At 47.1% G+C, this 27,934-nt stretch overlaps 1 protein-coding gene across 2 annotated transcripts in view; it reads left to right on the top strand.

Moving 5' to 3' along the window:
* Positions 1-8,410: 8,410 nt before the first annotated feature.
* kremen1 (kringle containing transmembrane protein 1) overlaps positions 8,411-27,934 on the top strand; it is a 37,259-nt gene continuing 17,735 nt past the window's right edge. For both annotated transcript variants that reach the window (XM_029829727.1, XM_029829726.1), the window contains exons 1-2: positions 8,411-8,749; positions 23,767-23,929. In XM_029829727.1, coding sequence (XP_029685587.1) covers positions 8,671-8,749; positions 23,767-23,929 — 242 coding nt within the window. In that variant the 5' untranslated portion in view covers positions 8,411-8,670. The remainder of the gene's footprint in view (positions 8,750-23,766; positions 23,930-27,934) is intronic.

Below are 27,934 nucleotides of genomic sequence, written 5' to 3'. Positions count from 1 at the left end.
ACTCAGCAACCAGCGGCCATTAGGACCCAAGGCTCAGTTTTCATTGGAGTCAGTTCTTTTTATAATGGAGCACGTCATTCTTCCAGGCCACAGAAAAGGCAGATACCTTACTTTACAACACCGCAGATGAGCCTAGCAGAAAAGCGCAGGCCCGGCGTGCCCAATCCACTCCTGCAGCCCTAGACCGTGCCCAACACAGGAAGTCATTAAAGAGAAAATCAATCAGTCGGCACTGTGGAAACCAGGGGGGACAAACCTCTATGGAAAGCTTGCGGAGGGGCACGCTGCCAGGGAGTGAGACGCACTGCGCAGCTTGGACCAAATATAAATTCAGAGCAAGCTCTTGGAAACTTGTGTTTTCATAAACATAAGAACTGGGTGATTTCCCAATTTGGAGTGATTCAAATGCGGAGCGATGGAGGGCACCAACAAAGAGGAATGAGAGCAGGAGGGAAACAAATAATTGTCAGCATTTGCCTTTTTATTTGCCAAGGGAGGGACTATTTACAAACTCGAGGTCACTCTGATCCTGTGAAAAAGTGTGGATGATCCCCACACGACGTTCTGCAGAAGGATTCGGAGTCCTTTATGCCTGCTTCGACTGTTTTCATGAATAAAGATGTGCATCATGGCATTTCTTTGTAGCTAGCCAAGATGAAATTGGGCTCTCTCTCTCTCTCTCTCTCTCCGTTCCTCCCTCTCGGTTGTTTGTTTCCCTTTGAAGAAGTTAATTCCCTTCCCGTGACCCTGTTGCACTGCTCTCTGTATCTCCATCTAGTTTTTCTTTATTGCCTCAGATTGTAACTCTTGTTGTCTTTGTATATTATTAATTTTAATTCGATTTACATGACTCTGGCTGAAGCTCTGCCTTTTCCCATTCGCTATCTCTCCTTTTTTCCCCGACAGTTTTCAGTCACTGATTTATAGCGCTCAGACATGAACAATAAAAGTGTCTACCTAGGGGAGGACCTTCAATCTCTTAACGTAATCTGTCAAAGAATAACTTTATCCCACAAATGCTTCATGTCTCAGTGTGTAAATCTGAGTGAGTAATTCCTTGCCTCTAGCTTGATGCTAGCACCTGTCTGTTAGCAGAAGTAAACTGTTCCAGCAGTCATGGGAATTCCCATCCAATCCAGCTCCAGAATCCCCCCAGATCATCAGGAACTTTGTTCTTGCCTTCAGAGATAAAGCTTCCCAATCCTCCCAAACCATTACATTTAATGATCTGCTTAACTAGCCATGTTACGCCAAAGCTAGTTCCAAGAAGAAAGACAAGTTCAAAAGGCACATGTTACTCTCCACTTGGTTTGTGTTTTCCCCTTTTTCTTCTTCTTATCGTGCACTGTGGAACTTGTGCGATGCACAGATACGATAAAGAAGGAATTAAAGCCCTGCTCCGCGTAAGTGGAGTTACATCTAACGATTTGTTTGTGTGTGTCTGTGTGTGGGTCTGCATCCTGAGGTCGTGCCAGTAGTACACAGACACCACACACATACAGTGCACATATCTGCCCGTATGCGCTGCTACGTGCACGGTCTTGCCTCATTCGCAGCTCTTTCTTTTGCTGACACATTAATCAGGAGCATCTAAGTATTAAGTGACCGAGGCACAAATAAGGCTGCTCAGTTGCTACTGAGTTTAATAACAGGTGAAGAAGGTTCAGCTGTCTGTGGTTCCACGCCGGTGCTGTCTGTGCCCACGGGCGCACGTGTGTCACCTACTGCCTCCCGAGTATTTCTGTCTGTGTGCCGAGAGCTGATCATTTGCTCTCTCCTCATGCACCAGCAAGGTCAGAGACCTCATAAGTATTCCCGCCCCTGCACACCTCAGACGTGGCCTAACTGAGAGGACGCCGCCGCTCGGTCGGCGTCATCTGATGAGCTTTGTGTTATTCATACTGATTATGTGATTCATCAGCACAGGTAGTCCGATACAGAAGCATCCATCCCATGTTCTCACTCCCAGTTGGTTTGATAATGACTCAAGGTCAGGTTCTGTGCAATGATGATGCCTCTAGCATCCTCAGTCACTGTTACGGCATCAGAAATGTGCGTGACTGGTGCACGTTGAGAGGAGACGCAGCTTAAATGTCCGAGAATGCAGATACTGGGTGATGGTTAAATAGCTAAAATGTGTGTTTGTATTAGCGAGGAGAATTGTTGCACATCAGATCTGAGGCAACTTTAAACAGGCGTTTGCAGCCGTTTTCCCATAAAACCACTCGAACACTCCAGAGACGTGCGCTGCACATGCAGCTCTTGCTGTTTTCTCTGCCTCACACAGGCCACAGAATGTATGGAAATGATCATTTATACCCATCTATTGCTTCAGCTCCTCTGTGTTATCATGGAGAACATAACTCTCCAGTTGTCTCACTTTCCTTGATTTATGTGTAAAAAAGCTGCTTGTACTGAGGGGATGGTGGAGTTTCCCCTTCTTTAGTTTCAGGACAGAACTGCGTTGGTGAACAGCAAAAACTTGTGTTTTCATCCTCATACAGGCTGAGTTGTCACCATATGGAACCTGCACGTCCGCCCAGGCCGGCTCAGACGTTCTGTTGCTATAATAGAACATTTTTGAGCCTCCTCGGCGTTCGAACCAAAGCTTTGCACCCTCAAACTGTTTCTCATCTGCAGCTGACGCTCTGCATATGGACGCTTGTGGTTCTGACATAGAACTTCCTGCGCAGATGAAACCAAACACCCATCTGAGGATGTTTGCAGCGTTGTTGAGTTTGACATGGAAAAAAAAAAAGGTGCAGTATCAAAACAAGTCTGGCCTCCATATAAAGCCTTTCGACTGAGCTTGATTTAATGTGTTGGGCACATTTGCTGCCCTTTGAAGAGCCGACGCGCTGCTTCCACACGTAAAGACGCTTTTTAATTTTGCTGATATCTGGTCAAAAACGTGTAGGTTTGTGTTTTAGAATACTGTTTTTGCTGTTGTTTTCAGCCTGATTCTCAGCATTGTTCCGGTCCTGGTCGGGAATGACTCAGTGTAGAGATATGTTCTAAGTCAGAAACGTAATTTACTGCGATGGGTTCGAAAGCCATGTCCTCGGTGGCAGCGGCAGCATGTTTTCGCCGAATTCTTCGAGTCAAAGGCTGCCATTGCTGCTCCACACATGCAGTTTTCCACAGGCGACAGACCTCAGCCGTGCTGTAATTTTGGACTTCTTTCCCGCGTGTGTTCACCACAGTCGCTCGCGCCGGAATTGCTGGGCCTGATTGGTCGGCGTAGCTGATAAAATGACCTTCTTTTCCCGTCCGTGGGGAAACCTTTTGGCTCATCGTTGCGGTTTTGTCTCTTTGGTGTTTAGTGTTTGCTGTCACAGCTTCATGCAGCTGTTTTTACTAAAGGAAGAAACTAAACTGGGAAAAAAAAAGAAAGCTTTGATAAACCGAGCTGACATCCAGAACAACGGCTGAGGCAGCGTGGGCCTTTATCAGGACGAGCTGCTGCTCATGCAGGAACCGTACTGACTGCAGCTGTTGCTCAGTCTCCTTGGAAATGTTCATTTTTAACACAAGAACTTCCTCCAATTCCTCCAATTTGCATAATAATAATATTTACATAATACCCCTCAGCTTGGCTGCATGCTAATGGACAGGAAACCATTTTACTTTGTGTGCTGGGGAATTATAACTTCTTGTAGATTCAAAAATAGCTTGAAATAAAGTGCGATTGATAAAATAATGGATTTGCTGTTTTCCGACTCCATGCGTGGATCCATGTAACACTCGATACATCTGGCTTTATTGGCGTTCCCAAAGATGCAGCGATCAGACCAGGCTCTGAGTTACTGGAGGAAGGATTTATTAAGATTCTGGAACCATTTAAGTCCCTCCAGAATGTGTGCAGTAGATTTCCATACCATCTCAGAGAGGACGGCCATGTTGTCTCAGCGCTGCATGAAATGACACATTTAATAGTTTAGCCTGGAACTCTGCAGAGGCGATAACTGAGACCTTTGAGCAAGGTGATAGTGCTTAAAAAGAAACCTGACAGAACTTGATGGGCTCAGCCAGAAGGGGAAAACAAAGACAAACAGTAAACTGACTCCCTTTGATGACCTCCGCCGCAGTTCACAGCCTGTCCGGGCTCACCTTTGACCTCTGAACATATACGTGGCTTTTGAATCAGCCAGTTCCCATCAACAGGACACTAAAGATCTATATGTCCCTGTGTAGGAATCTTATTTTGGCAGCATGCTGGATACATAAGTAATAACTATTGATAAATATACATGAGTCCTACGTTAATAACCATCTGTAATGCACCTGTTTATATGGTTTTATGTGTCTTTCGATCCTTTCGGCTTTTTCCTCCAGTGTCGATTATTTCTCCTTCTCTTCTGGTCTTTCTTTAAATGACAAACAGAGCTGAGCGATGTTACAATAAACATTCCAGAGGGTGTCACCCACCCACAGCCTAATTAAAGACTCAGGAGCCCCGACAAGATGGATGGTGTGTGTGTGTGTGTGTGTGTGTGTGTGTGTGTGTGTGTGTGAGAGAGAGAGAGAGACGGAGGAGGTGGAGGAGGTGCTACTGCGGCTGCTGGTTTTGTGCAGGTGGCTGGATGTAAACTGCTGCTTTTAAGTTGGCTTTGAACGCGGCTGAGCCCCAGGGTCTGTGCAGGTGTGTGTGTGTGTGTGTGTGTGTGGGGGGGGGGGGCAGGGTTGTTGAGTGAAGATGGAGGGGTTGTACTGGCACAGCCGGGGCCAGAGGGGATCATTTGTCAAGCGGAGCCAACGTTAGCAGAGCTTTGCTGGGGTCGCAGTGTGACACTGTAATGTGTGTTGTAACCACTAATGACGTGGATCATCCGGACACTGATGTGGTCTTGGTGTGTGTGTGTGTGTGTGTGTGTGTGTGTGTGTGTGTTGGGGGTGGGGGTTTATCAGCCGACCAAATGTTAGATTTCACACACTAACCAGACACTTTGCTTGAGTGAGCAGTGAGGGATCTCATTGATCCCCCGTGGCCCCCACCTCTGGAGCAGACGGCAGGTTGTGTGTCAAGTGTGTTTCATTCTTCCTTCACAGACTGAAGGAGGTGGCAACACAGATTATTTTGGTCGCTGAGATCCTGACAGCAACTCTGTGAGTCACAGAGCAGAGAGGGAGATCACTTCTTGTCATGCTGCTGCCAGCAGGCTCATCATCAGAGTGTAAAACACAAATCCCCAGATCTCCTAAATTTGGCATCAGAAGAGAGGTGTTCACTTACTGGAAAATGCTAGTTTGGGTTGGGTTTGGTTTACCAGAGAACACGTTTTAACTATTAGTTTGGGTTTGGTCTGCGCAGGTTTGGGACTTCAGAGGGTTCCGCTGTCTCTTCCACTCTGTTTTTAAAATTTCCTTCCCTGGAGTGTTAAAATGAAACACACAGAACAACACAAAGGTTTCCTCTCCAGGCAATTTACTGATCATTTGGTCAATTATTCTGTCAAAACATTCAGCTTTTGCCTGTGCTGAGCTGACGTAAGTCGACTCTTTTGTCCAACAATTTGAAAAATCTATCAGATAGAGAATGTTTCAGCTGAATAGTTGAGCAATTACACGTTCAATTAAATTGCTCAATTGATTTTCTCATGAATATTTTAGTAGATTTGATTTTAGCTTCAGATCTAAATTCTGTGACTTTGAAAATCACCCGAAACTCTTTGTCAAATAGGTCATTTTGTTCACATTGAAATATTCCTTTTTCCTGTTTGTTTTGATCAAGCAGACGTGCCTTTAAAAGTCTGTTTCTGGGAAAATGAAGTCCAAACTGGGATTGTTCCTGTGTCCTTGCTCGCAGAGACTTTCAGAGGGGTTAAAGCCAATTTTCATGCTCACCAGCTCTGGTTTTTCTCTTGAAGAAAGGCCAAAGATGTGATTCCAAAGATGATCTCTTAATGTTTTAATACGAATTCCCATAAATCTACTGGAAATATGTGTGAAAATTGTCTAAAAGCGACAAGGAGGGAGACATTAAAAAATGTTGATCTTGCCCTGAAAAATATGATTTCAGGGATCCTTAACGTGGCTGGAATATTTATCCAGATGCCAAGAACAAAAGCATAGCATGGGAAATGGATGTGACCACACAGGAGAGAAATGTGGCATTAGGATTCAGGGCCCGGCGCTCATGTTTACCCAAGAGGAAACGAGGACATGATGGATTCTTGGCTTTTGAATTTGAGAATTCATCGCATCTCGGCCAACTTCTAATTCGGCTCTGCATACCTCCCCGTTTGCAGGGAAGACGGTGATGCCAGAGTCCTGTCGAATACATCCGAGGAGATTATTCCCTCCTCGACCCTCCGGCCCTGGCTTGCATAACTGAGCAGGGAGGAGACGTTAGCGAAAGGTGAAGTGTTCAGACCTCCCAGCAACCACCCACGGTCAGAGTGCAGCCAAGACGTGCGTACTGTGAGACACGAGTAAACATTGTTGCTGTAGAGGTGATTTAAGGCTCATCTAAAACTCTGTCTACAGCTGCGGGTCTCTGGAGCTCTATTCTAGGAGACAGGAGCCCGTTCTGCTGCCATGCTGGACCATCTACTGGTTAAATTATCAGTGGGTGCCACTTCAAAAATGCTCAATTCAATTTAGAAAAGGGCTCACACACCTCCCGGGGGGGGGGGGGGGGGGGGGGGTTCATCAGCGATGTGCCAAACGTACAAATCCCATTTTTAGCTTGTAGCATTTTGGCAAAACAGAACCTCGGGCTCTGTCTGGTTAGCGCACTTATTCTACGCACGTATACTCAGAATGCATGCAAAAGTTCATTCCAGCAATTTGATCAACTTTATTTATTAATTCATAGATAAACAATGAATAAAGTCTGACTGTGTTGTATAAAAGGGGCCCCAATTTATCCGCAAAGAGGCAAACAACCACAACACAATTACAGTAACTCCAGCAGACCACAAGGAATGCGACCAGGCAGCCTGTACAGACAAGCCCAACATGTGATCCCGCTCCCACTGCCTCTCTTGCATGCTCGCATACACGCACACAGAGGACAAAGGAAGCTACCATGAGCCCTTCTGATAGAACCCAAGTCCATTTTCATATAAACTGGTCTGTTATAAATCTGGTGGCAGGAACGGCAGACACGTCTTTGCAGCAAAGCCCCACATTTGAAATTTACATTGATTCTATAACCATAAAAACAGTTTGTTATTGTGGTAACAAATGTACACTACAACCACATGTACCGCAGCATTCACGGAATAGTTAACTAATGAAAAGCCGCTGTTTTGGTGCTGCTAAAGATGTTTGTATGCCTAAATAAAGCTCTTGCTTTTTCACTACAGCACAAGTGCAGCTCCACCAGCCGACGTCTGCAGGCTGTATAGTTACATCTCCAAAGGGCACACGTCATACTAGATTATTTTCCCTCTGCACCGGATCTCGACCTCTTAGGTTTTGGCAAAATAAATATTGAAACTTTCCTCTTTTTCCCCCCCTCCTGCAAGAGTAATGAGCTCATACGGGATTTTCTATTTTGGGGTTGGCTGGCTGCTGGTTTGGACACTTCCTGACATTGCACGACTGCTGTAGCTAAAGTGAACACAAGGGGGTGCTCTTTCACACTAATGGCGAGACAGGTGTTAAAATGACCACCGAGGGCACCTGTTCCTGTCCACGTGGGCATGATGAGACAAGCTACGCTTCACATATATTTACCTATTCAAGCAGTTTAATTTGGATGCATAGTAAAGTCTTATCACTTTATAGAAAGTGTATCAGACAATCCGCTCGTTTATAAAACTAAGAAATACACGCATGATTTAGTAATTGAAAGTGAAAACGACAAAGAGGTCTTTTAGTTTTATACCCCCCCCAAGATAATTCCGGTTATTTCCACGAATAAGGCCTTACTTGTTTGTTAAATGTCAGCAAAATGCGCAGACGCGCAAACATTTGCTCTGACATATTGCGTAAGGAGCGACTGTAATTGTTTTCCTACAGCAGACACGCAACAGTTAAAGTATAAAAGCTACACAGAATATCCAGTATTCCTTCAAGGGTCGTGTGCAACCCCCCATTTCTGAAGCCCTTCCATTAAAATGTCATACTGAGATCCTTTGACTCGAGTGCAAACATAATAAGAACTTAAAAACCATGACAATACTGTCATTATGTTCCAGAACAGACTGCGCGTCTGTTAGAATGTTTACAACCCACTTTGAAACCCTACATTTCCGATCTTAATTCCAGGCCTAAAACACGTGATTTTAATATTTAACATATAAAACCGAGGCCCTCGGAAAGATGTCTTGGTTTAATGCCCGTGTAGATTTAGATAAGTTGGAAGGGGGACGCGCTAACTCCGTTGGCCTCTCTCTAACCTGTCTGTTGCGCCACCCTCCAACCCCATGCATCACCACCCACTGTCTCCTCCTCCTCCTCTCTCTCTGTCTGCCGCTGCAGGTTGAATCTATTGCCCCTGTTTCCTGTCACATGGTGCCTGGAAATAGGATCCCTGCTTTCTACTATCTGTCTCCGTCTTTGTGGTGTCAGTGTCGTTGTGGCTGTCGGAGCTGCCTTGAAGTTCGGGGGACTTTTAACGGCGGCTGTTGCGGACGGACGGACGGACGCTGCTGCCCGCCAGTCCGCGCATCTACTGTATCCGCCAGGGTGCACTTCACCTGAGAGCCCTTTAATCACACGATGGATTCCTGGACAGTCGCCTCTGCCTTCCTCCTCACAGGGCTTGTTTCTTGCGCGGCTCTCAGTGCTTTTGACACCGGTAAGTCCGAAACTTTCCTTCCTCCTGCCTCGCTGGGGACGTTTTGCGTTTATTCATCCGTCGGGAAGCGTCTCCAAAGTTTTGCGCGCGGGGCAGTGTTGGAGGAGATGCCGCAGAACGCAAACTAAGTTGATTTTAAAGACACATCGTTGTTTTCCTGCGCTGTTCCAGAACGCGTCACGGGCTGCTGTGGCAGAACTTCATTCAGACCTGGTCGTCTCGCTCGGTGTCTTTACGCTGTGACGCGGAGTGTTTTGGTCTTTTCTGTCGTGGAAGGAATCTTCCTCACTGTTCCTAATGTCGCCCCCTCGGTTACTGAAGTAATCCAAACTGTTCCCTCGGAAAACTCCTGACAAATGTGTTGTGTGTTCAAAAATAAACCCTCATCGCGAACATCTAAGCAATGACCCTATGACGCGAAGCGGTAGTTTTTACGCACACCCTGGCCCCGTCAGTGTGTTTACATGTCACATCAGCTGCTCTTGACTGATGGGTCACACAATCGGGAACCCCCATCCCCCCCAAAAAATGTTCATCTCCACCATAAAATCGCCGTTGGTCGTGCTCCATAATTCGCCTCTGTGGCTCCTAATTGAACCGTGCACATATCGGTTCCCGACCAACTGATCTCCAAACCCTCACCCATCTGATATCATCTCTTTCATTTGCCCTCAAAGTTCGGGCTGATACGTGCGCGCTTATCTGCAGAACTTCAAAGTATCGATTCAAACGCGCCTTTTCGCCGGATTATTGGGATGAAATGGGAATATTTATTAATGACCACACAGACCCGCGTTTGTGCCGCCTTTCATGTCGCAACGGCAAATCCTTGTGCTTTCCTTTTTAATTTTTTTTGCCTCTTAATTATACCCTTGTATTTCAAATTAGAGGGTCCGCCATCTGGACCAGTGCGTAACTGCTCCCATGTGTACCTATGTATTAACAAAGTATTTAAAGCCACGGTATTCCCCTCATAACACATGGGGAGAAGAAAGGCAAAACTATGCTCAGTTAAGTGTCACGTTTAGCATACATTAGAAACTATAATTTCATGCATCTGCAAAAGCTGAATGTTTCCTGCAGGTTAGGCTGCATTGTAGTACCTTAAAAACCTTTTATTTGATGTAAAATACCCAGAACAGCATGCTAATAACAGCTGCTTTAATAAAATCAAAGCACAAGGCCTTCTTTCCAGAGAAATTCAATCCCAGGGGATTATCTGGAGAGGTGATCCAAACTGTGGGGGAGCCTGTGAGCGGCTGACATAGTAGATACGTCGTCTGGGAAGAAATGTATCCTGGAGAAGAAGAAATAATCAGATTTATCCCTGAACTGCCAGAACCAGGTTGCAGCGTATCGATGTCCCGCAGAACGGCAGGTGTGGGAGTCTCGGGAAGTGTTCCGGCAGAGCTTCTCCTGTCCTGCAGGCGTCACGCTGAAGATCATCCAAAATGTTTCCGATTCCGATGCGCTCAGATGTGCCCGCACACGGACAAGAATGAGACGATACCTGACAGGCGGGAGATGGGGAGATGGAGCGTGGGTGACAGGTGACCCTCCCTGCGTGGAGCGGCTGTTCGCCCAGGCTTCCATCAGGGAGGAGGGTTGCCTCCACCTGAACTCTGAGGATTCCTGCCCCTCCTCGCCGCCCCCGCACACCCGCACGCCGAGGCCTAACCCCATCAGAGCTGTCGGGATGAGGCGTAGTTGACCTCGCCACATAAGCTGTTAATGAGGCGCCAGGTCGTTGGCGGGGTCGTGAGCACGCTTTAGCAGTTTCATCGGCGGGGAATTCTTTTGGTCGCCGCGATCCCAGTATCCATGACTGGGAAGCGGGCGGTGAAAGTGGTGGCGAGAGTCACGTTACAGTTCACCGTGCGCCAACATGAGCCTCTGGTTTAGGTGGAGCGCTCATCATCAGCGCTGCCGCTGCAGAGAAGCGGCTCGTCTTTAAAGCGTCTCTTCCTGTCGGCGCATGTCGGGATAACCTGTAATCTGTCGCATTGGCTCAGGCTCTGTTACTGGATAGGGGGTGATTAAAGAAAGAGGTTTGACATATTAGGCGACATTTTTATGTTCTGTTGTAGAATTAAATGAAAACCCGTATCGCTTTAACGCGTGTGTAATGAATACGAGGCCGGCATAAGCAGCTTATTGAAAATGATGAGGTTTGTCTGCAGCAACACCTCTGAATCACTGAACTGTGCCATTCTGAATTTACATTAGGACTATTCAAACACCAATCTGGGAAATAAATACTTGTGAGGTTAAGAAAATGACCTGTTACGATACCTAGTCAGCTATTTGTATCCTATATTCTGACTTTAGTAATGCGAGTCCAGGACTGTTTCCATCCTCTATGCTAAGCTAAGCTAGCTCTGATTTCATATGTAATGGAGTTTTGTTTTCCTGCCTCTGGTCTCCATCTCAGAGATGTTATTGCACATATGAATATTTCCCTCTTGGGTTCTGGTGTGGTTATTCAAAAGAAAGAATCCAAAAATCACCCTTTTGTTGAACCGCTCACAGCACAAAGTCATTACAAGTCATGTGGCGACGGGTAATAAGCAGGGATTGCTTTGATTTGAGTTTCAAAAGGCAGGAAAATGATTCGGCACCAGTTGATCTTGTCCTGTTTTTCACACGTTAATAGTGAGCGCCGTTTTGTTTTGTTTTTGGACTTTATTCGGGCTAACCTTGAGAGAGCTGACAAGCCGAGTCTTGAAGAAGGAGCAAGCTGTGACACTTAAGCAAATTGGAGTGTACTCTCGTGATGATCTGAGGAAGACGGAGCTGTCAAAAACAAGAGCTGCTGAAGGTAACAAAAGGTTAATCGCCATGCTGAGCTCCTCCAGCTGAATTCTGATCAGAGGAAACCAGAGGTGTTTCATCTGCGGCCTTCTGCAGCTTAACTCCACATGCATGAAGTGACTTGTCGAGGGACGCTGGAGTGAGTTGAAAAGAGCGATTTCTTCTGCCCGCTGTGGTGTTTCGTCCTACTTTGTAGCGGATGAAAGATCGCTAACATGGATTATGATTCATCACCGTCATCTGTGCACTGTGCTGCCGCACAAACCACTTCCTCCAGGAGAGCTCGATGTCACAAGTGCAAATATTTAACAGTGTCCAGGACGGGATGGTGGTGAGCTGATGTGGGCTGGCCTTGTGCTGCGGGGGGGGGGGGGGGGGGGGGGGGGGGGGGAGGGGAGGGGAGGGGAGGGGAGGGGAGGGGAGGGGAGCTGCACCCCGCATTAGTCACCAGTAGGAAATGCTCTATTCACCAGTTTGCTATGGGATTGATAGTAGTCGGTGTTCCATTCTTACACATGTTTGACTGAACATCAAAGACTGACGGTGCACGTTTGTGCATGCACGTCCTCACCTGCGAGCAGAAAAACAAGTGAAAGGATGACAGAAGCTCCCATCTGCCAGTCCTGCATTATTGTGTAAGGCTGCGTGGTTCTTCCAGCTGTTTGTGTCTTGCGGTTGTTTCTTTCTTATTATTAGTATGACTGTAGCTGCTGAAGGTTCCGGTTCCGCGCCCGGTCGCTGGGGTCATATAACACGATTAGATTTATGAGCAGATTATGTTTTTGGGTTTCTGAGGCTGGAGGCAAACAACTGTTGGAGATCTCTCCTTCTATAACCGCTCGGGCCTTTTCTGTCACCCAGCTAATCAATTATTCAGCTAATAATTTCATCGCTACATGTGGACATTTGATCAGAACCATCTGTGTGGACTGTGTGTACACACACGCACACACACACACACATACAGATCCTGGTGTTATTGGGGTTAAAAAGGTTGAGACCAGTCATAAACTGCATTATGTGGACTGACTGTTTGTGCGTGTGTGTGAGTGAATGTGTGTGTGTGTGTGTGTGTGTGTGTGAATGTGTGTGTGTGTGTGAGAGAGAGAGACAGGGAGAGATATATAGTCCGGATCGGCTGTCAGGAAAGTTAATAACAGACCGTCATCAGCCAACATCTGAGGGAACAGGAGCTTATGTTGGCAGAGGTGATCCTGCCTGAGGGCTGGTTGGAGGACAGATAGTGGGTTCTCGCAGAGCTTGGTGCACGGCTTGCCCCAGTGTGGGGAGCATCAGAGGGCATTGTGGGTAGAGAGCGGCATGCATGGGTCTGGGTCTCAGATGTGGGAGAGCGGTTCCCCCCTGCTTTTCCGTTTCAGAGATTAAGCTTCTGTGCTGCAGACGCAAGTTCAGACAAACCGCTGGTGTATTCTGTGTGCACGTGCACGTGCACTGAGACACACACTTAAGCATCTCAGTCTATGATTAAAGATGTGCCTGTGTGTAAGAAGCAGTGGGAATTTCAGGCAATCGTAGGAAAAGACATTTCACGTTTTCCAGATTTTGCCCCGAATACCTCCTCTGAGTTAATGATAGATAGATAGACAGACAGATCGACAGACAGATCGACAGACAGATCGACAGATGAATAGATCTCTGTTCTCATTCACTCTTGTTAAGAGGAGACACCGGTTTGGCAGCTGTCCTCCTTCCCCCTGGTCTTTAAAGATATTGTAAATCCCTCTGTTTTCACTCAAGGGCATGCAAAGTGTCAGCATCAATCACGGTAAAGCACAGCCTCCCGGGACCACATGGCTGCCTTTACAGCCAAAATTCTCATCACTCAATGGAATCACGAGTCAGTTGAAAAATGGGCTAATCTTCCTAAAACTTTAGTAGACTCTATAACTTTATCATTCCGTAAATGTCCTCTAGTTTTGAGCATCGTGTCTGTCTGTGTCCATGCATGATCCCCTCCGGCCCACACGGAACCCTCGGGAACATTCATTGACAATAAACAAGACATTACATTTATTATCACAAGAAAAAAACCCTCAGGAATTTGGATCTGATATCTGATTAATCACTGAGAGTAACTGCAGTTATTGTGTATGTTGTGAAAGCTAAATCAGCCGTGACATGCTACAAGGAGCAGGTTATTTTCCTTTCATGCATCCCAAGTCTGGTCTGATTCCCGGCATGTCTCGAATTGTTAAGACGGTCCAGAATTCTTTTATTTAAGCGGCAAAAGTGGGATGAATCTGGCTCAGGACGAGGGGGAAAATCCCTCGTGTTCTAAAAAGTGGCATTCTCGTTCAGGCCGTTGCCCATTTACATCCTGTTGACCTCAGGGTGGTGCCCTCCGAAGGTCACGATGTGGGCGACGCCCTTGTCCTTTCATGCCAGGGGGTTGGACTGCCCATAAAACCACCAACCACTAACACAGTGAAACAAACCTAGTTATTATAAACACAATCGTGCTTATTATCGTGCCGGCGTGATTCTCGTGCCGTTGCCTTCAAAGACTTACATTTGTTTGATCAGAGTTAGGCTCTCCCTTTCCAACGCTCCATTTCTCCCCTTCAACTCTTGCAAGGTGAATGTTTTCACCTCGTGCGTGTCACCATCTGCTCGGGCCACCCAGCCGGGCCGGGGGCCACGTCAAGGAGCTGCTGGTATCAGAGGTGCAGAGTCAAAGCGCGGCAGCGTCCTGAACAAGGTTGTAAGGCGCCACCCTGGTACTTGATCCTACCTGGAGAACACCTGGAATTAGAGCACCAGGTCCCTGCTGGATGTGCACAAGCAGGTTTTAAAGACATAAATGTTTAGGCGGTTGTGGAGGTTTTCATTGGCCCAAACGTCACTCAAGACCTGGACCTTTTTGTCCCAGTTTGGTCGTTAAGTTGCATTTTTGCTTTTCCTGACTGAAACCGACGCTGTTTTTTCATTTCAGACCATTGTTTTCTAACTTGTCTCCCTCCCTCGGAAGTCATTTGCTCTCCGTGCATTTACCTCAGACAATCCTGCAGGAGCTTTGGCATTTGCGTATGCACGGCGGGACGCTCTCCAGTCAATGCTGAGTGACATTCTCGCTGAGATTTGCCGGTGTTTTCCGCATCAGTCAGAACCCATCAGCTAGAACACACTCCAGGGTGAGTGCACAAATCAGAACCATAATGAAATACTGTCCTGACTTATGTTCTTCTATGAATTCTATTAACTTTCAAAAAAACAATTGTTTTTATAACCAGAACTCAATTTAATTCTCCGGGAATGGAGTTTTAAGGCCCCAGGGAGGAAGTAGCTGGTGCATGAAAACATTACAGTATATAAGAAAATAATATTGGTGTTTTGATGTTTTTGGTGGGCTGTTCCTCCCTCTTGTTTCCACAGTTCTGTGTATAAACATACTCCTAATGCCGCTGCTGACTCAGCGCGGTCAAGGTCAATTAGCCGTTGTTTATGTTCCAAAATCTCTGCAGTGATTAGCTTCTAGTTTTGGCAGAAATGTCCAAATTTTCAAACCGTCACAGCTCTGCGGTGTCGCATGTGATTTTGTGTTTTGAGAAGCACAACTGAGATCATAACAGGAGGATATTGAATTGCTACTGTGTGAGACCTGACCTGTCCGGTGAACCGAGCTCTTTTTATACTGTTGTGCTTGGGCCCGAGCCACTTCGGTCTGTGCTCTCCTGCGGCAGAGCAAAGCCAACCACTTTAAATAAATGCAGAGTAATTTAGCTGCTGAGCCTCGGGCCCCTGTTTAGTGTCCGTCTGCAGATGTTTGTCCCACAAGAGGCAAATTGTCGCCTTTGCTCCTCGCAGGAAACGCCCACCCACAGCACTGATTTCAGTGGACATGGGTAAGTGGACAAAGCAAACATTTGGACGAGCGGCGGGAGCAGACGCGGCTAAGTGGACAGCAAACAGAGCAACAATGCCGGTGGCGGGCAGGGCTAAGAAGCTGTGACGGGGAAGCGTGTGGTGCTTCAGAGGTTGTGATGAGAAGCCCGGTTGCCTTCGGAGCTCATCCGTACATCTGATTCTGTGTTGTTCACAAACATCCATTGTTGCTTGAGCTGCGGAGTCTGTGATATCCCATTGCTGAGAAAGGCTCCTACCAAAAAAGAGTGAAACCCAAGTCCCCCAGGGGCTCCGATTTACCCGTCTCGCTCTGAAGGTGCATACAGCCGCTCGAGGTGAGCACAAAAGGGGGTCGGGTCCGCCGCAGCCTACCTGGCACCGCCGCCAAGCAAAGGGTGGTCACACACGGCCGATGCCATGAAATTGAATCCCCCAGCCTTCAATAGATCCCGTGTAATGAGTCTCCTTCCCAGGGAGGCTGGTGGGATCCCCCCTGTCTTTCCCTGGAGCCATCTGGTTCCCAGTAACGCTGCTGTTCCCACAGGCGGATGGACCACAGTGAGAAAGGATCACTTTCACAGTGGAGATTGGGATCTACAGGGTCTGAATGTAAATACGTGCAGCTGCCTATTGTGTTTTTGTCATTGTGTTCTCGTAAATGTGCTCTGTTGCGGTGAATTTGTGACTTTTATGAGAGGTTTCGATTCAGCAAAAATATCTGCTGCGCTCATGCTCCCACCGATGATCTTACGTAAGGATGATAAATTCAAAACAATGTTTGCCATCATCAACTGTGCGAGCCGAGGCAGGGACTGAGCGTGCCAAAGCCGGCCTGCGCGACGAGCCGTCGCGTCAAAATTCGGCCGATTAAATGATGAAGACGTCGGAGGAACCCAGAAGTGTCTGCATCTGCAGTTTACAGAGATGAACAGAAAACAAATTAGTCTGAAGTGTTTGACATTCTCTGAAATGTCAGTAGAAACAGATGGGAGAGCGTAGATGAGTGAGATCACCCAGCACAGCCACCGAGAGGCCGGTGACGGCGTCGGACGCTCTTTATAGCCGCTCTTTCGGCGTCTGAAGGCGCCACAGCTGCCGTCAAACGACCTAAAAATATTCATCCTTTTTTGGCCAAATACCTTCATGACCGGGGTCTGTTGAGGACTGGGCCGAACAGCAGAGGGTTCTTGGTTCAAGACCCAGTGCGGATGGAACATGGAAGGTGTTCTGGTAGTAATGGGAGGTGCCAGAGTACTGCCAAGGTACCCTTGAGCAAGGTACCAAACCCACAAATGCTCACATAGGGCCTTGCGGTCGACCCTGCCTTCCCATGACCCCAAAAACAGATAAAGCGGTCAAGAAAAACAAACAACAATGTTTGTAACTGGTGTAAAGTTTAACTGGGGCCAGAGCCGTAAAGCTCAAATGACATTCTTCCTTTTGCCCCATATGGAATTTAATTCTCACTTTTTTCCCCCCTGTCATAACACAACATTGTCCTATTTAACTGAGTGTGTTTAATATATATCCTCACTGTCAGTTGCACAACGTGACAAAACAGTTGCACAACATGACAAAACAGTTGCACAACATGACAAAACAGTTGCACAAATACAAGCACTGATTTTCATCCAAAAATTCCAAATTGATCATTAAACAACAAACGCAGAAATCCATTATTACACTTTGCAAACAGAATCAAAATAGTGAAAGACAAGATTAGTCATCGTGTCACCATAATGTACTAAACCTGCAGGGGATCTGACTTTATTTAAGAATGAAAACCCTCATGCAGGAGAACTTTATCTGGAATATTATCTGGAAGCTCTTCTCCCTTTCAGATAAGAATGAGGCCGCGTTAATCATGATAACAAGCTTTCATGTGCTCCATCTGTGTGTTTTTCCCTACATGTGCAGAGCAGGTCACATCAGACCTTTATTTATCCAAGTCAGACCTCATCTCTTCTGGACCCTATAATCACGAATTGGGGGGGGGGGCTTGTAATGGCTGCACAGAACCTCCTGCAGAAAAGCGCTGTCCAACGTTCAGCTCAAACCAAACCACATGTAATTTACATTCCTCGGATTCCACCTAACCTGAGCACAAACAGCGCGATGGAAAACAGGTGTGTGCAGCGACAGCCCCTCCTCTCTTGTGCTTCACCTTTCTTTGACTGCGCAATCCGACCGGGGGGGGGGTGCGCCATATAGGTCCGAAGTCTGTCCGTGCACAAATCCCAAAACTCCCAAACTCAAACGTGGGACTCAAAATGGAAACCAACTTCCGAGAGAGCGAACGGGGCGAAGATGCAGCCATGGCGACACTGCTTACATAATCTTACCACAGATTGATTGTTGGCAGGAGGCGAGCAGCCCCCCCCCCCCCCCCCCCCGACCAAGATGTGCACCCGCACACGTGTTTGTTGCAATGGAGCGACGGCTGGGTGAAAGTGGTGTCACTGCAGTGACACTGGTTGAACTGGGAACAAAGGGAGACTGTGTCCTAGTTAATGAAACCAGGGGTGTCACCACACACCCCAATATTGTCACTTTTATGTCTTAATGCAGAAGAGTTGCACCGGCAACCTGCCTGGGTTTATGCTGCTGAGCATGTGTCCCTTCCTGGTATAGTAGGATGTGGGGGGGGGGGGGAGGGGGCTCTTTTTTTCTGTTTTTCTGGGGCGCAGCCATTTTTGTGGGCAGGCCCATGTGGGAGTGTGTGTTCTCCATCCCTTCCACAGACGGTTTATATGAAATCCTGTTGTTTTGATGAAAATGACCCCTGGGGGGGTGTATGAATTATAGGGAGACAACACGGCTGGAATGAGCAGAAGTGTCTTGCTGTTGCATGTGTTTGTCAGGCGATGCAACGTTGCCTGGGAGATCATTTTCTCTCTTTATGCTGGCAAAACACACAAGAGAAGAGCAGCCCCCATGTGCGGCCATCAGCAACAGTTAGTCATTGCACGCTACAGTTGTGTGTTATTCTGGATACACAAGACGCACATTTGCAGGACATATTTCCCTCGGCTTGGCTGTTTGCTAGTTAAATGCCCTGGCATGCAGATGGGCCACAGGGCCTCTCCGCTATGAGATTTGTACCTTCAAACACTGAGACGCTAACTTTGTTTTTGCTGTTAATTTTACGAGCCGGAGCTTTGTCGGCCTGGCCTATAACAGGGGCAAATGTGAAATAAATCCGGCGCTCTCTTCGGCGGCGTTGTGCACCAGCGGCAGAAAATTAGAGCCCGGGTTAACAATCTGTGGGATCATAAAAAGTGGCTGCGTCCCACCCTGACTCGCTGCCTTCGCCTCTGCGCTTTCTTTCATTTCAGCTCAATTTCGTCCCCCCTGCCACAGCTGTGCCAGTTGACAACCCTCCCATCAGCTCGGTCCTGCAGCCTGATTTGGAATTTAATTAAATGTAGAATTGATGGAACCCAGAGGTTCAAAAGCCCTCAATCCACCTTCACCCCTGTCCCTCTGCCTCTTGCCACCTGTCTGTCTACCTCGGGCTGTGTGTGGAGTATATTTACCAAACCCCTGCTTTAAATTCTGTGCAGGATAGTGTGTGTGTGTGAGTGTGTGAGTTAGGCAGTGTTATAAATCTGACTTCTTTTCAGCAGATGAGCATTCGGACTTGAATCAACAGAGTTTGGGTAACGAGGGAAGGTAACTGAACATAACGCCTTATCTGTCAGCCCTCAGATGGGGACATTTTTCAATGATGTTTTGTGTTTTGTTTTGTTTTGTGTTTTTTTTTTTTTTGAAGATATGTCCTCAAATGTCCTTTGCATCATAGTTTTGCCTCCCATCAATCACTGCCTCCATCTCTGCCAAGCAAAACTTGAAATCACTCCGGCTTATTTCATCCTTGTGTGCTCACAGAACCAGAACCTTTGTTCTCCCTGTGCTGCATTTTGTCAGATAACATCCCTGCCTTCGCCATAAATTATGCAAACCTGAAACTTTGATACGCTTCAATATGTTCATTGATTGATCTTTCCAGGTCACTCAGCTCGGGAGCCATAATACTTAAATTAAGGAATGGAGAAAGAGGTTGTGGCAAAATAAATAAATAAATAAAAAATGCTTTCCATTTTTGTGACAGGCAGTATCAACCAGAGGCCTTTTTGGCATGTGTAGCCCACCGCTGGCTGCAGCAGATTAGACTCTTTCCATTACAGAGATAAATCACAGGGGCTGTGCTAGATTTGGGGGGGGGGGGTGCTTTATAGGTGCTACTCATCAACTTTGGCAGGAACTCTTGTGGGTCTGTGGCTACTGTGGTAGCGCAGTGGAGGGTTTCTGCAGGAAGAATGGGGGGGTGGTGGAGGACTGAATGAAGTCCTGAGGTCTTTACGGCCTGGTTATCTGACAAAAGAAGCCCTGAGGACGATCGTAAGGAGCCGCCGAGGCTTCATCCTCCCTAGATCTAACAACTCAGTGGCATCTGTTCCCATCACTCAAAAAAGAAAATCTGACCAACGGTGAGTTTGTCTTCGGCTTTCGCCGCTTGATCTCCACATGTCGGAGCCCATCGTGGGGAGCAGAATCCAGAAGCTGCACAGTTACACTTTAATCAAAGCCACACAAGCTCGCCGTTCCTAATGGATTCCGTCTCATCAATGAGCTGGCAACTTCGGAATGAATCGTTATCACTGTGCACACATTTGATGCAGTTTCCTGGTAATAAGTAAACGGGATGGGGGGGGGCGTTTTCTCGATTTTTCTGTTGCAATTTGTTCAAGTTAAACATCCAGTCAGAGTCCAAACACGGACACAGTTCAGTTGAATTATCACACAGATAAATGTCTGAGCGGTGCGAGACGCGGCAGGCTGGCGAGCACAGCTGGCCGGCTAATCATGAGGTCGGGGCGTCAGAGGGCTTTGCAGACGTAAGCGTAGCAGAGAGGTGTGGCGTGGTGCGTTGACTTTCCACCATCCACGTCCACTCCGTCCCCGATGTCTTTATTATTACAGCCTCACCAAATCTGTGGTAATCTGCCAAGCCTGGATATTATACACACACCAGGCTTCCTGCCATCCCCTGACATGTGATGTGGGTTTGATGTGGAAATAAATGCTGTTGTGGGAAAGGGGAACCAGGCCCGCTTCCAGCTGTGCCCCCTCTTCCTCCCCTTCAGCGTAGGGAATCAGGGACCCATCACATCTGGACGACTGCAGCCCGTCCGTGAACTGTTATTAGGCCCCTGCCCCACGGCAGGAGTGGCTCCGAGGTCAGAGTTCACGTATCGTGGCGGAACGTCAAGATCACCAAGTCCTGAAGGTCTTATCTCCTCGAGTTACGTAGCCTTTGGTGTCTCAGTCTCCGTCATTCTCTGTAATTTCCCGATAAAGGAAATATTGTGCAGCGTGGCTGTTTGGCTGTCCACAGAGATTGAAACGTGTAATAAAGATGGAAGGAAGCTCTTTATGTCAGCCCTCTTTGAGGAAGCAGTTGCCTGTAATTATCGCCGCTTTTCATCCCTCGTAGCAGAAACAATGAATAAGTGCTCTTGTGTGACCTGGCGAGGCGTTACAGAGAAACCATTATTGGTGAGCTTGTTTGTTTGTGTTGGAGGTCACATGACTTCGCTCGTTCCGTCTCGCTTTCCTCTCCCTCCTTTCTCAGAGCATCAAGTGCATTTGAAGTCGCAATGTGGAAGTCATTAGCCACAAACCCTAACAAATATAATAACAGGGTGATTAGCTCTCTCCCTCGGTGATGTCGGGTAGCTTTTTTTTTCTTTTTCAGTTGCCAGGGTGGTGCAGGGTTCTTGGTCAAGGGCGAGTCTTCCTTTTCCCTTTCCCGGATTTTTTCTATTTGTAGACCTGCATGTATTTTATAGGCTTTTTTTTTCACCCTTCGCTCCATCTTTCATTCAGTAGTGGTTCTGGTTCCCATCACGGCCTGTGATGAAACCACAAGAAAGGCCCGGCCCGACTGACAAGAGTGCAACAGTTGCTCGGTGACGAGGGCCGGGAGACGAAAGCTGGGCGTTCTCAGCCCCTGGTGGGATGGACCAGCCGGCGCGGAGAGCTGTATTTCCTCAACGACTTGGATAAAATGATCAGATTACACACACCCCAATGTTAAATTAGCCTTTTCTCTCCAGCTCGATGTGTGGCTGTCCACAAGGCTCCTCAATGGACCATTCATCTTTACGATGGCCTCACTTATCTCTGAGTCCCAGCAGATCCTCCCGTCCTCGCCGCAAACAAATGATGCCTCAAAACCATGCGGAACCCCAACCCCCAGCATCTCCCTCCCCGCGGCAGAGCCCTGCCATACTTACCATTTCATCCTGGAAAGCTAACTTGGCTGCAGCTGCGTGGAACGATTGCCAACAGCGATTCCTTCCAAGAGGACCACGTATTGTGCAGACAAGCGCTCCCCCGTCCTTAAACTTGCCAGTAAAGTTTCCTGTAGTCTGAGTAGAGACATTTACAAAGTCATTTGGCTCTCCGTTTCTCGTACAGTGTTGCACGTGGGCGCTTTCAGTCTTTTTTTTTTTTTAAATACTGGCTTTTGTGAGGGAGAGGAGATATCTGAAGGACGTGAGCTCATTTGGGATGCAGTCGGCTCCCCCGTCGCCGCCTGATGTTATCCTTTTGGACTGAGGCTGCAGCAGACGTGATTGCTTTTGGTGAGCAGCGGCTCTGATTGGCCTGGTGTCACTGCCAAACTCTCAGTGGAAGCATTTCCTTCGTTTTCTCCCCGCTCTCATGCTGCTGAATACCCAAACACAGTCATTCCCGAGTACGGCAGAGTAGCTGTTATCAGTCCAGATTTAAGCTAAACGCATTGGCATCCTTTGTGAGGCGAGCTAAACTATCACTAATGCTGTAACATAAGCCCAGGCAGGTCTTTTCTTCAGTTTTATGGAGTCATGCTCTCACCGTCAAAGTAGATTTACGGCCCGGTGTTTGATATCTTTGCATTCCAAGGCAGGATTAATTTGCTGAGTGGGGGGGGGGGACCTTTTACAGACAAGCGAGTGGCATCGTGATTGCAGAAACTGGACACCTTGCAGCCTCTTGCCGCCTGTTGAACTGTCATCCGGACGATGGATGGCTGATAAGCTTGACTGAACAACACAGCTGAATCAACTTTAATTTGGCAGAAGGCCTCAGATGCAAATGGATGGAGCTCATATTTGCATGCAGTTTGGATGCTGTATGAAAAGATGGGAGAAAGCGCCGGAGGGTTTTTACCGAAGGCATCGTTCTTTCTCTGACTTGGATTCATCCTGAACTTTGAGACTTTCCAACATCAGTGATGCTTCCTGGACCTTCTAGAACTTTGAAAGCTTCATCTACAAATGTTTCAACCCGAGTCATCCCCAAAGAAAAGACAAAATCAATAGTGGAGGATAGAAAATAGAGTTTGAGAGAGAGGCGCAGACACTCAAAGGCGAGTCGGAGCGAGTGGGAAAACCCTGGACTTGAAGGGGAACAAGAAAGAGCTTTGGAGCCCAGCTGGCTGTCTGAGGGGTATAATGACTGTCATATTGCAGAGCATTAGCTCATACTCACCCGTACAACCTGGCTTGATGAAATGGCTGGTAACTGTGTAGATAGCAACGAGACCTTCATAACATTTTTCTTTTATTACTGTTTGATTGGCAGGCGGGAGCTGGAACCGTTGGAAATTGTCATGGTCTTGCTCGGAAATCTGCTGACACATGGGTCTTATTTGGACTTGGTTTTCTAAAAGGAAGCAAATGATCATAGAAACATTAGAATGTCAGATCGTGGCCCTCGTGGCGTTGTTTGCATACACTCTTTGCATGTTAGTCTTCTAAAAAAACAATTTTTTAATCCTTAATGGTGATACCGGGGGTAGGGGGGGGGGTCGCTGTGTTGAAGCACAACGCTTATAAGATGTTTTCCATCGTTTATTCTCAACCGCTGTGTTTATTGAAGGCGTCAGCGCTTTGTTGACTGCGGCCCCCGAGGCTAAGAGCAATGAGCGCTGATGGCTTATCATGCATCTGAATTCTGTCTTCCAGGGGGAGAAAAACCTCCCAACCAGTTTACCATATGGTTGCCACATATATATATATATATATACAGACTGACGTTAATCAGAACAACATGGTGACTGATCTGGATTTAACTCGTCTGGCCATATTCATCACTGGCGGGGTACATTCCAAAGTCACCGGCTGATTAATCTACTTCAGAATATTTGAAACACACGAGCCTTGTGGTTCTGTCGATAAGCAGTGTTACACACGTGGCGTCCTTTAAGTGCTCGTTGATGTTCATCCTAATTGATGCAGGGACCCACATGGCGGACGGCTATGAGCTGACCTCTGTCTCCTGTGTCTCTTCAGAGTGCTACACCGCCAATGGGGAGGACTACCGGGGATTCCAGAACCAGACCAGCTTGCATGGTGGTAAACCCTGTCTGTTCTGGAACGAGACCTTCCAGCACCCTTACAACACCCTCAAATATCCCAATGGAGAGGGTGGTTTGGGAAGTCACAACTACTGCAGGTGAGTCCCGTTTCTTGGCCTCAGATCCGTCCACGGTGTTACCCGCAGGAAGGGAAACCAGCCCCGTCTTTCATGAGTTTTAATTTTAGATGATACACTGTGTGCAGCTGGAGGGTTATTGCAGCAGGTTATGGGATTCCAGAACATACTGGTAACCAGGGATGTGGATTACATCAAGGGACTTTTATGGTCACTTTGAAGCCTTTAAATAAATTTTAAAAAAGCTCCACCTCATCAAGTAGATTTCAGTCGTGTCTGCTCCTACAAGAAAACATTTGCAAGCACCTAAAAGCTGAAGCAAAGTGCACAAATTTACTGCCTCTTTGTTATGCAAAAGGTAAACTCATCAAAAATGCCGTTTGGTTCACCAGCATTTATTTCAATAAAGTTCACGTCTTTGTTATGAGTATAACTGATGAGCGTGAGCGCGATCATAAATCAGAGCTTTGCCGTGGAGCCCCGACCCCCCCCCCCCCTCGGTCATTCAGCCGTACGCTCGGCATTTGTAACTGCTCAGACGCTGCGCTTATAAATGTTTTATTGACGGCGCTCAGACAAACATCTCGCGCTGCCGTCGCAGAGATGCAAACAGTCTCGGAGAGTTTGTGTAAGCGAATCTCCTTCATTCTTCCGAGGAATGTGGAGACACACTGCGGATTACTGCGTGTAGAAAACACCGCTCACGCCTCGTTCAAGCTCCACTCAAAAAGGCTTCCCGTCGTGTTGGTGCAGAGCAAGTGTTTACAACATACATATTAATTAAATGCTCTTTTGTGTGCCGCCGGTCCAGTCTCTGGCTCTGTTTCCTCCAGACAGACAGCTTTATTTATAGAGTCACTCAGCAGCACTTTGAGCTGTAAACTGGAAAAAGATGAGGGCTGGAGGTGGTGTCAAGTCTTCCGGGGGTCAAGTGCTTGTGTGCGCATCCACCCACACGCATGTGCGCTCATAAACATGTACGTGCTCATAGACAAATGGGTTTCTCTGTGGGGAAAAGTGGAAGGTTTGTTGGTTAGTTGGAGCAGTTTTAGGTTCTGGCTTGATTTGCTCTATAGGGGCAGGTAGTGCTGTGGAACTGAGAAGGTGGGGCAACAAAAAAAAGGAGAACTGGGGCATGCTGAGGTCAGAGCACAGGTGGATAGCGCAGAGACGCAGATCTCCGTTTGCCTCAGCCTCAACGTCCAAACAGAATGTAAGTCAAGACCAACACAGTCGCTTCTTGTCCCGTCGCTGGCATGTTCCCTGGTGGCGGGGCAGTCAGCAGGGCACCACAGTGCTGCTGAAGAACTGGCCCCCACATTTCATCTTTACAGCCGGCCATAAAATAGCCCAATGAAAATGGGGAGAAAATGGGAAGAGGGGCACTGCCACATTATTCCCCCGCACAAAGCCTCAGGAGGAGGACAGCAGCCCTGGTGTCTGCGCCGAAGCCTCTTTATAGCAATAAACCCCCATTATTGTTAATCATCGGGGGTCTGTTCAGAATTAATTTCGGAGCACTAAGTGAGTGCTCTGCTCTAAGGTCTGATATACTATCAGATGCTGCTCTACAGACATTTTACAGAAAGACCCGGCACTTTACTACTTAAGTACTTCTGTGACCTTTTCTTATGAATATTTAAAGATGTTCATTACAACGGGGCACAAAGTCCTGATTTATGTCCATTTGTAGTTGATCCTACTGGACAGCAAATCTCCTGCGGCACATTAGGAAGTGAATGAGACATCAGTGCATGACTGATCGACGTATATGCGGGTGTGTGTCCATGTACATGCTATGTACGTGTTTTACTGTCAAAATGAGGACATGTTTATCAAGTGAAACCATTTTTCTGGTTCTCGTGTCTTCAAAAGTGTGTTTATAGTCCAGAAATGCTTTAGGTTAACTTTGGATTTAGGTTAAGGTTAGTGTGAAGGGCTAGAGAATGTCACTGAGAGCAGTATAAGGGTGTGTGTATGTGTGTGTGTGTGTGTGTGTGTGTGTGTGTGTGTGTGTGTGTGTGTGTGATAGAATTTATGCAGGTCCACCATAACTCCCAATGCTTTTGGTTTACATGAGTTGAGATAATGGAAATGCCAGAGTGAATTGTGTTCTCCCGGTTGATTGTAATTGAATCTCCTTGACGTCAGGTGCAAATCCGAGGTCGGACCGACCGCCGCCACGTTGTCCATCCTTCAAATGTCTGTATTACATTTCCAGGGTGCTGCTCTGTTGAATGGAAGAGGCTCATAAATGTGTTCTGCTGGGGGATTCATAACATGGAGTTGAAGTATCAGAAATCAACAGTATAATTGTCACAGCCAGATAATTTCAAGAAGCGGGACTTGTTAGATAACTGTAAATGCTGTTATGGTTGTAAACACAAGTGTTTTTCTGCTAAAGTTATGAATTAATGTGGTGAGATTGCTGCCCTCATCATCAAGGTTCAAGTTTCAAATGACTGTGGATTAAAAAAAAATCAATTTTAGCCTTTTTCCATAAATAGTGTCTTGTGTGATTTCTGCAAAAAATCCTCTCTATTTCAGTAGTTTTCCCTGGACCGTAGTCTCTGTGGAAGGAATGGCTTCCAGACAAAGAAGGTCTGAAGATTATCCAACGTTTCTGTTTTCATAACATTATTTTAAAATTTAATTCACATCCATCATGAAATTGGAAACAGATTATTTGAAACACAGTTTAAATCCAAATCAAACCAAACCGGCTGTGTGGATGGACACCGTTGAGGTTTCAAAGAAATGATCTAGTCATTTTGCCAATGCCATTAATCTACCATCTGCACTGTAACGTGGCATTATGATTAACACGGGGACACAATGTTCCGGATACCAGATTATACGTATCAGGTCCCAACCTAAACACATTCCGTCTCAATACGCACATTCATGTGGCTCAGCAGCCGGCAGCCGTTTGCATGCTAAACCATTCAAGTCAATTAAAGCCTCGGTGAAGTAGTAAATTATCTGCTGTTGACCTCAAATCCAGACGGGTCTCCCAGCGCGTCCCTCCAATCAGCATTGCTCCTCTCGACCCGGCATTCCAAACCCAGAGCTGGAGAACCTGTGAGGTGAAGTGGAGTGTGGCTGCACACAAATGTGGAGCAGAATGAGTCAGCCAGCGTAACCGTGCCAATTAAGTGTCTAAACATCTTGCTTTGATCCATTTCTGGGGAGTTGGGTTTTTAAACAAGTTCCTCCGCTCTGGGCCAAGTAGACCATCGCTGACGCACACGGATGTGAATGTGGGACCCCTAAAACATCTGAAAACGCACACACACAAACACACCTGTGCAGTGTATTGTATATAAACTGTACAGGCTTTTTTTCCCCCACACATGCACAAACGTTGTCGCTGGGGGATAAAGGAGGGAGCGATTACAAGCTGTGCTCGGTCTTTAGAAAGATCAAGGCCCGATCAAGTGCGCCGCCCAATCAAACCTGGGATCGATGGTCGTAATTCCTGTCCATCTCCTTCAGGGGTGCTGCAGGAAGGGCAGTAAATTACATAAATGGCTATAGATTATCTCTAAGAGGAGTCATATTTCAAGTAGGGCTGTTACCTGTTGAAAGGCAGGAGGAAGGAGGGGGGGGGGGGTGACAGGAGCAGAAAGGAGATACTCAGAAGAGAGGAGACTTTGGTATTTTAACTTCAGCAGTCGCCTCAGGATGAACAAACAGGTGCCGTTCTTCCATCCGGGTGGAGCGACAAACACGCCCGGGCTCACGAAACGTCGAATTTTAGTGAAAACAAAGTGAGCTGGTGTGAACGTGCAAGGAAAGTCAGAGAGAAGCTCCGGGTCGATTTACATGGTGCGATTAATAAAAATGCTGCGTGAATTCCTTGACACGCTACCGACCGGCAGCAAGAAAGAGAGCGACTGTCGCAGAGATATGGAGGGGGTATAAAGCTTTAAGGCACTTAAACTCGGGTTCAGCCTAAAAAAGTTCCAACAACGAGGGCTTTGTCAGGACCTCATTCCGGGTGTGAAAAGAGAGCAGGAAACCCTG

Source organism: Takifugu rubripes, chromosome 21 (assembly GCF_901000725.2).
Source record: "Takifugu rubripes chromosome 21, fTakRub1.2, whole genome shotgun sequence".
Classification (NCBI taxonomy): domain Eukaryota; kingdom Metazoa; phylum Chordata; class Actinopteri; order Tetraodontiformes; family Tetraodontidae; genus Takifugu; species Takifugu rubripes.
Note: the sequence above shows the minus strand (reverse complement) of the source record. Positions and strands in the feature narration are given on the sequence as shown.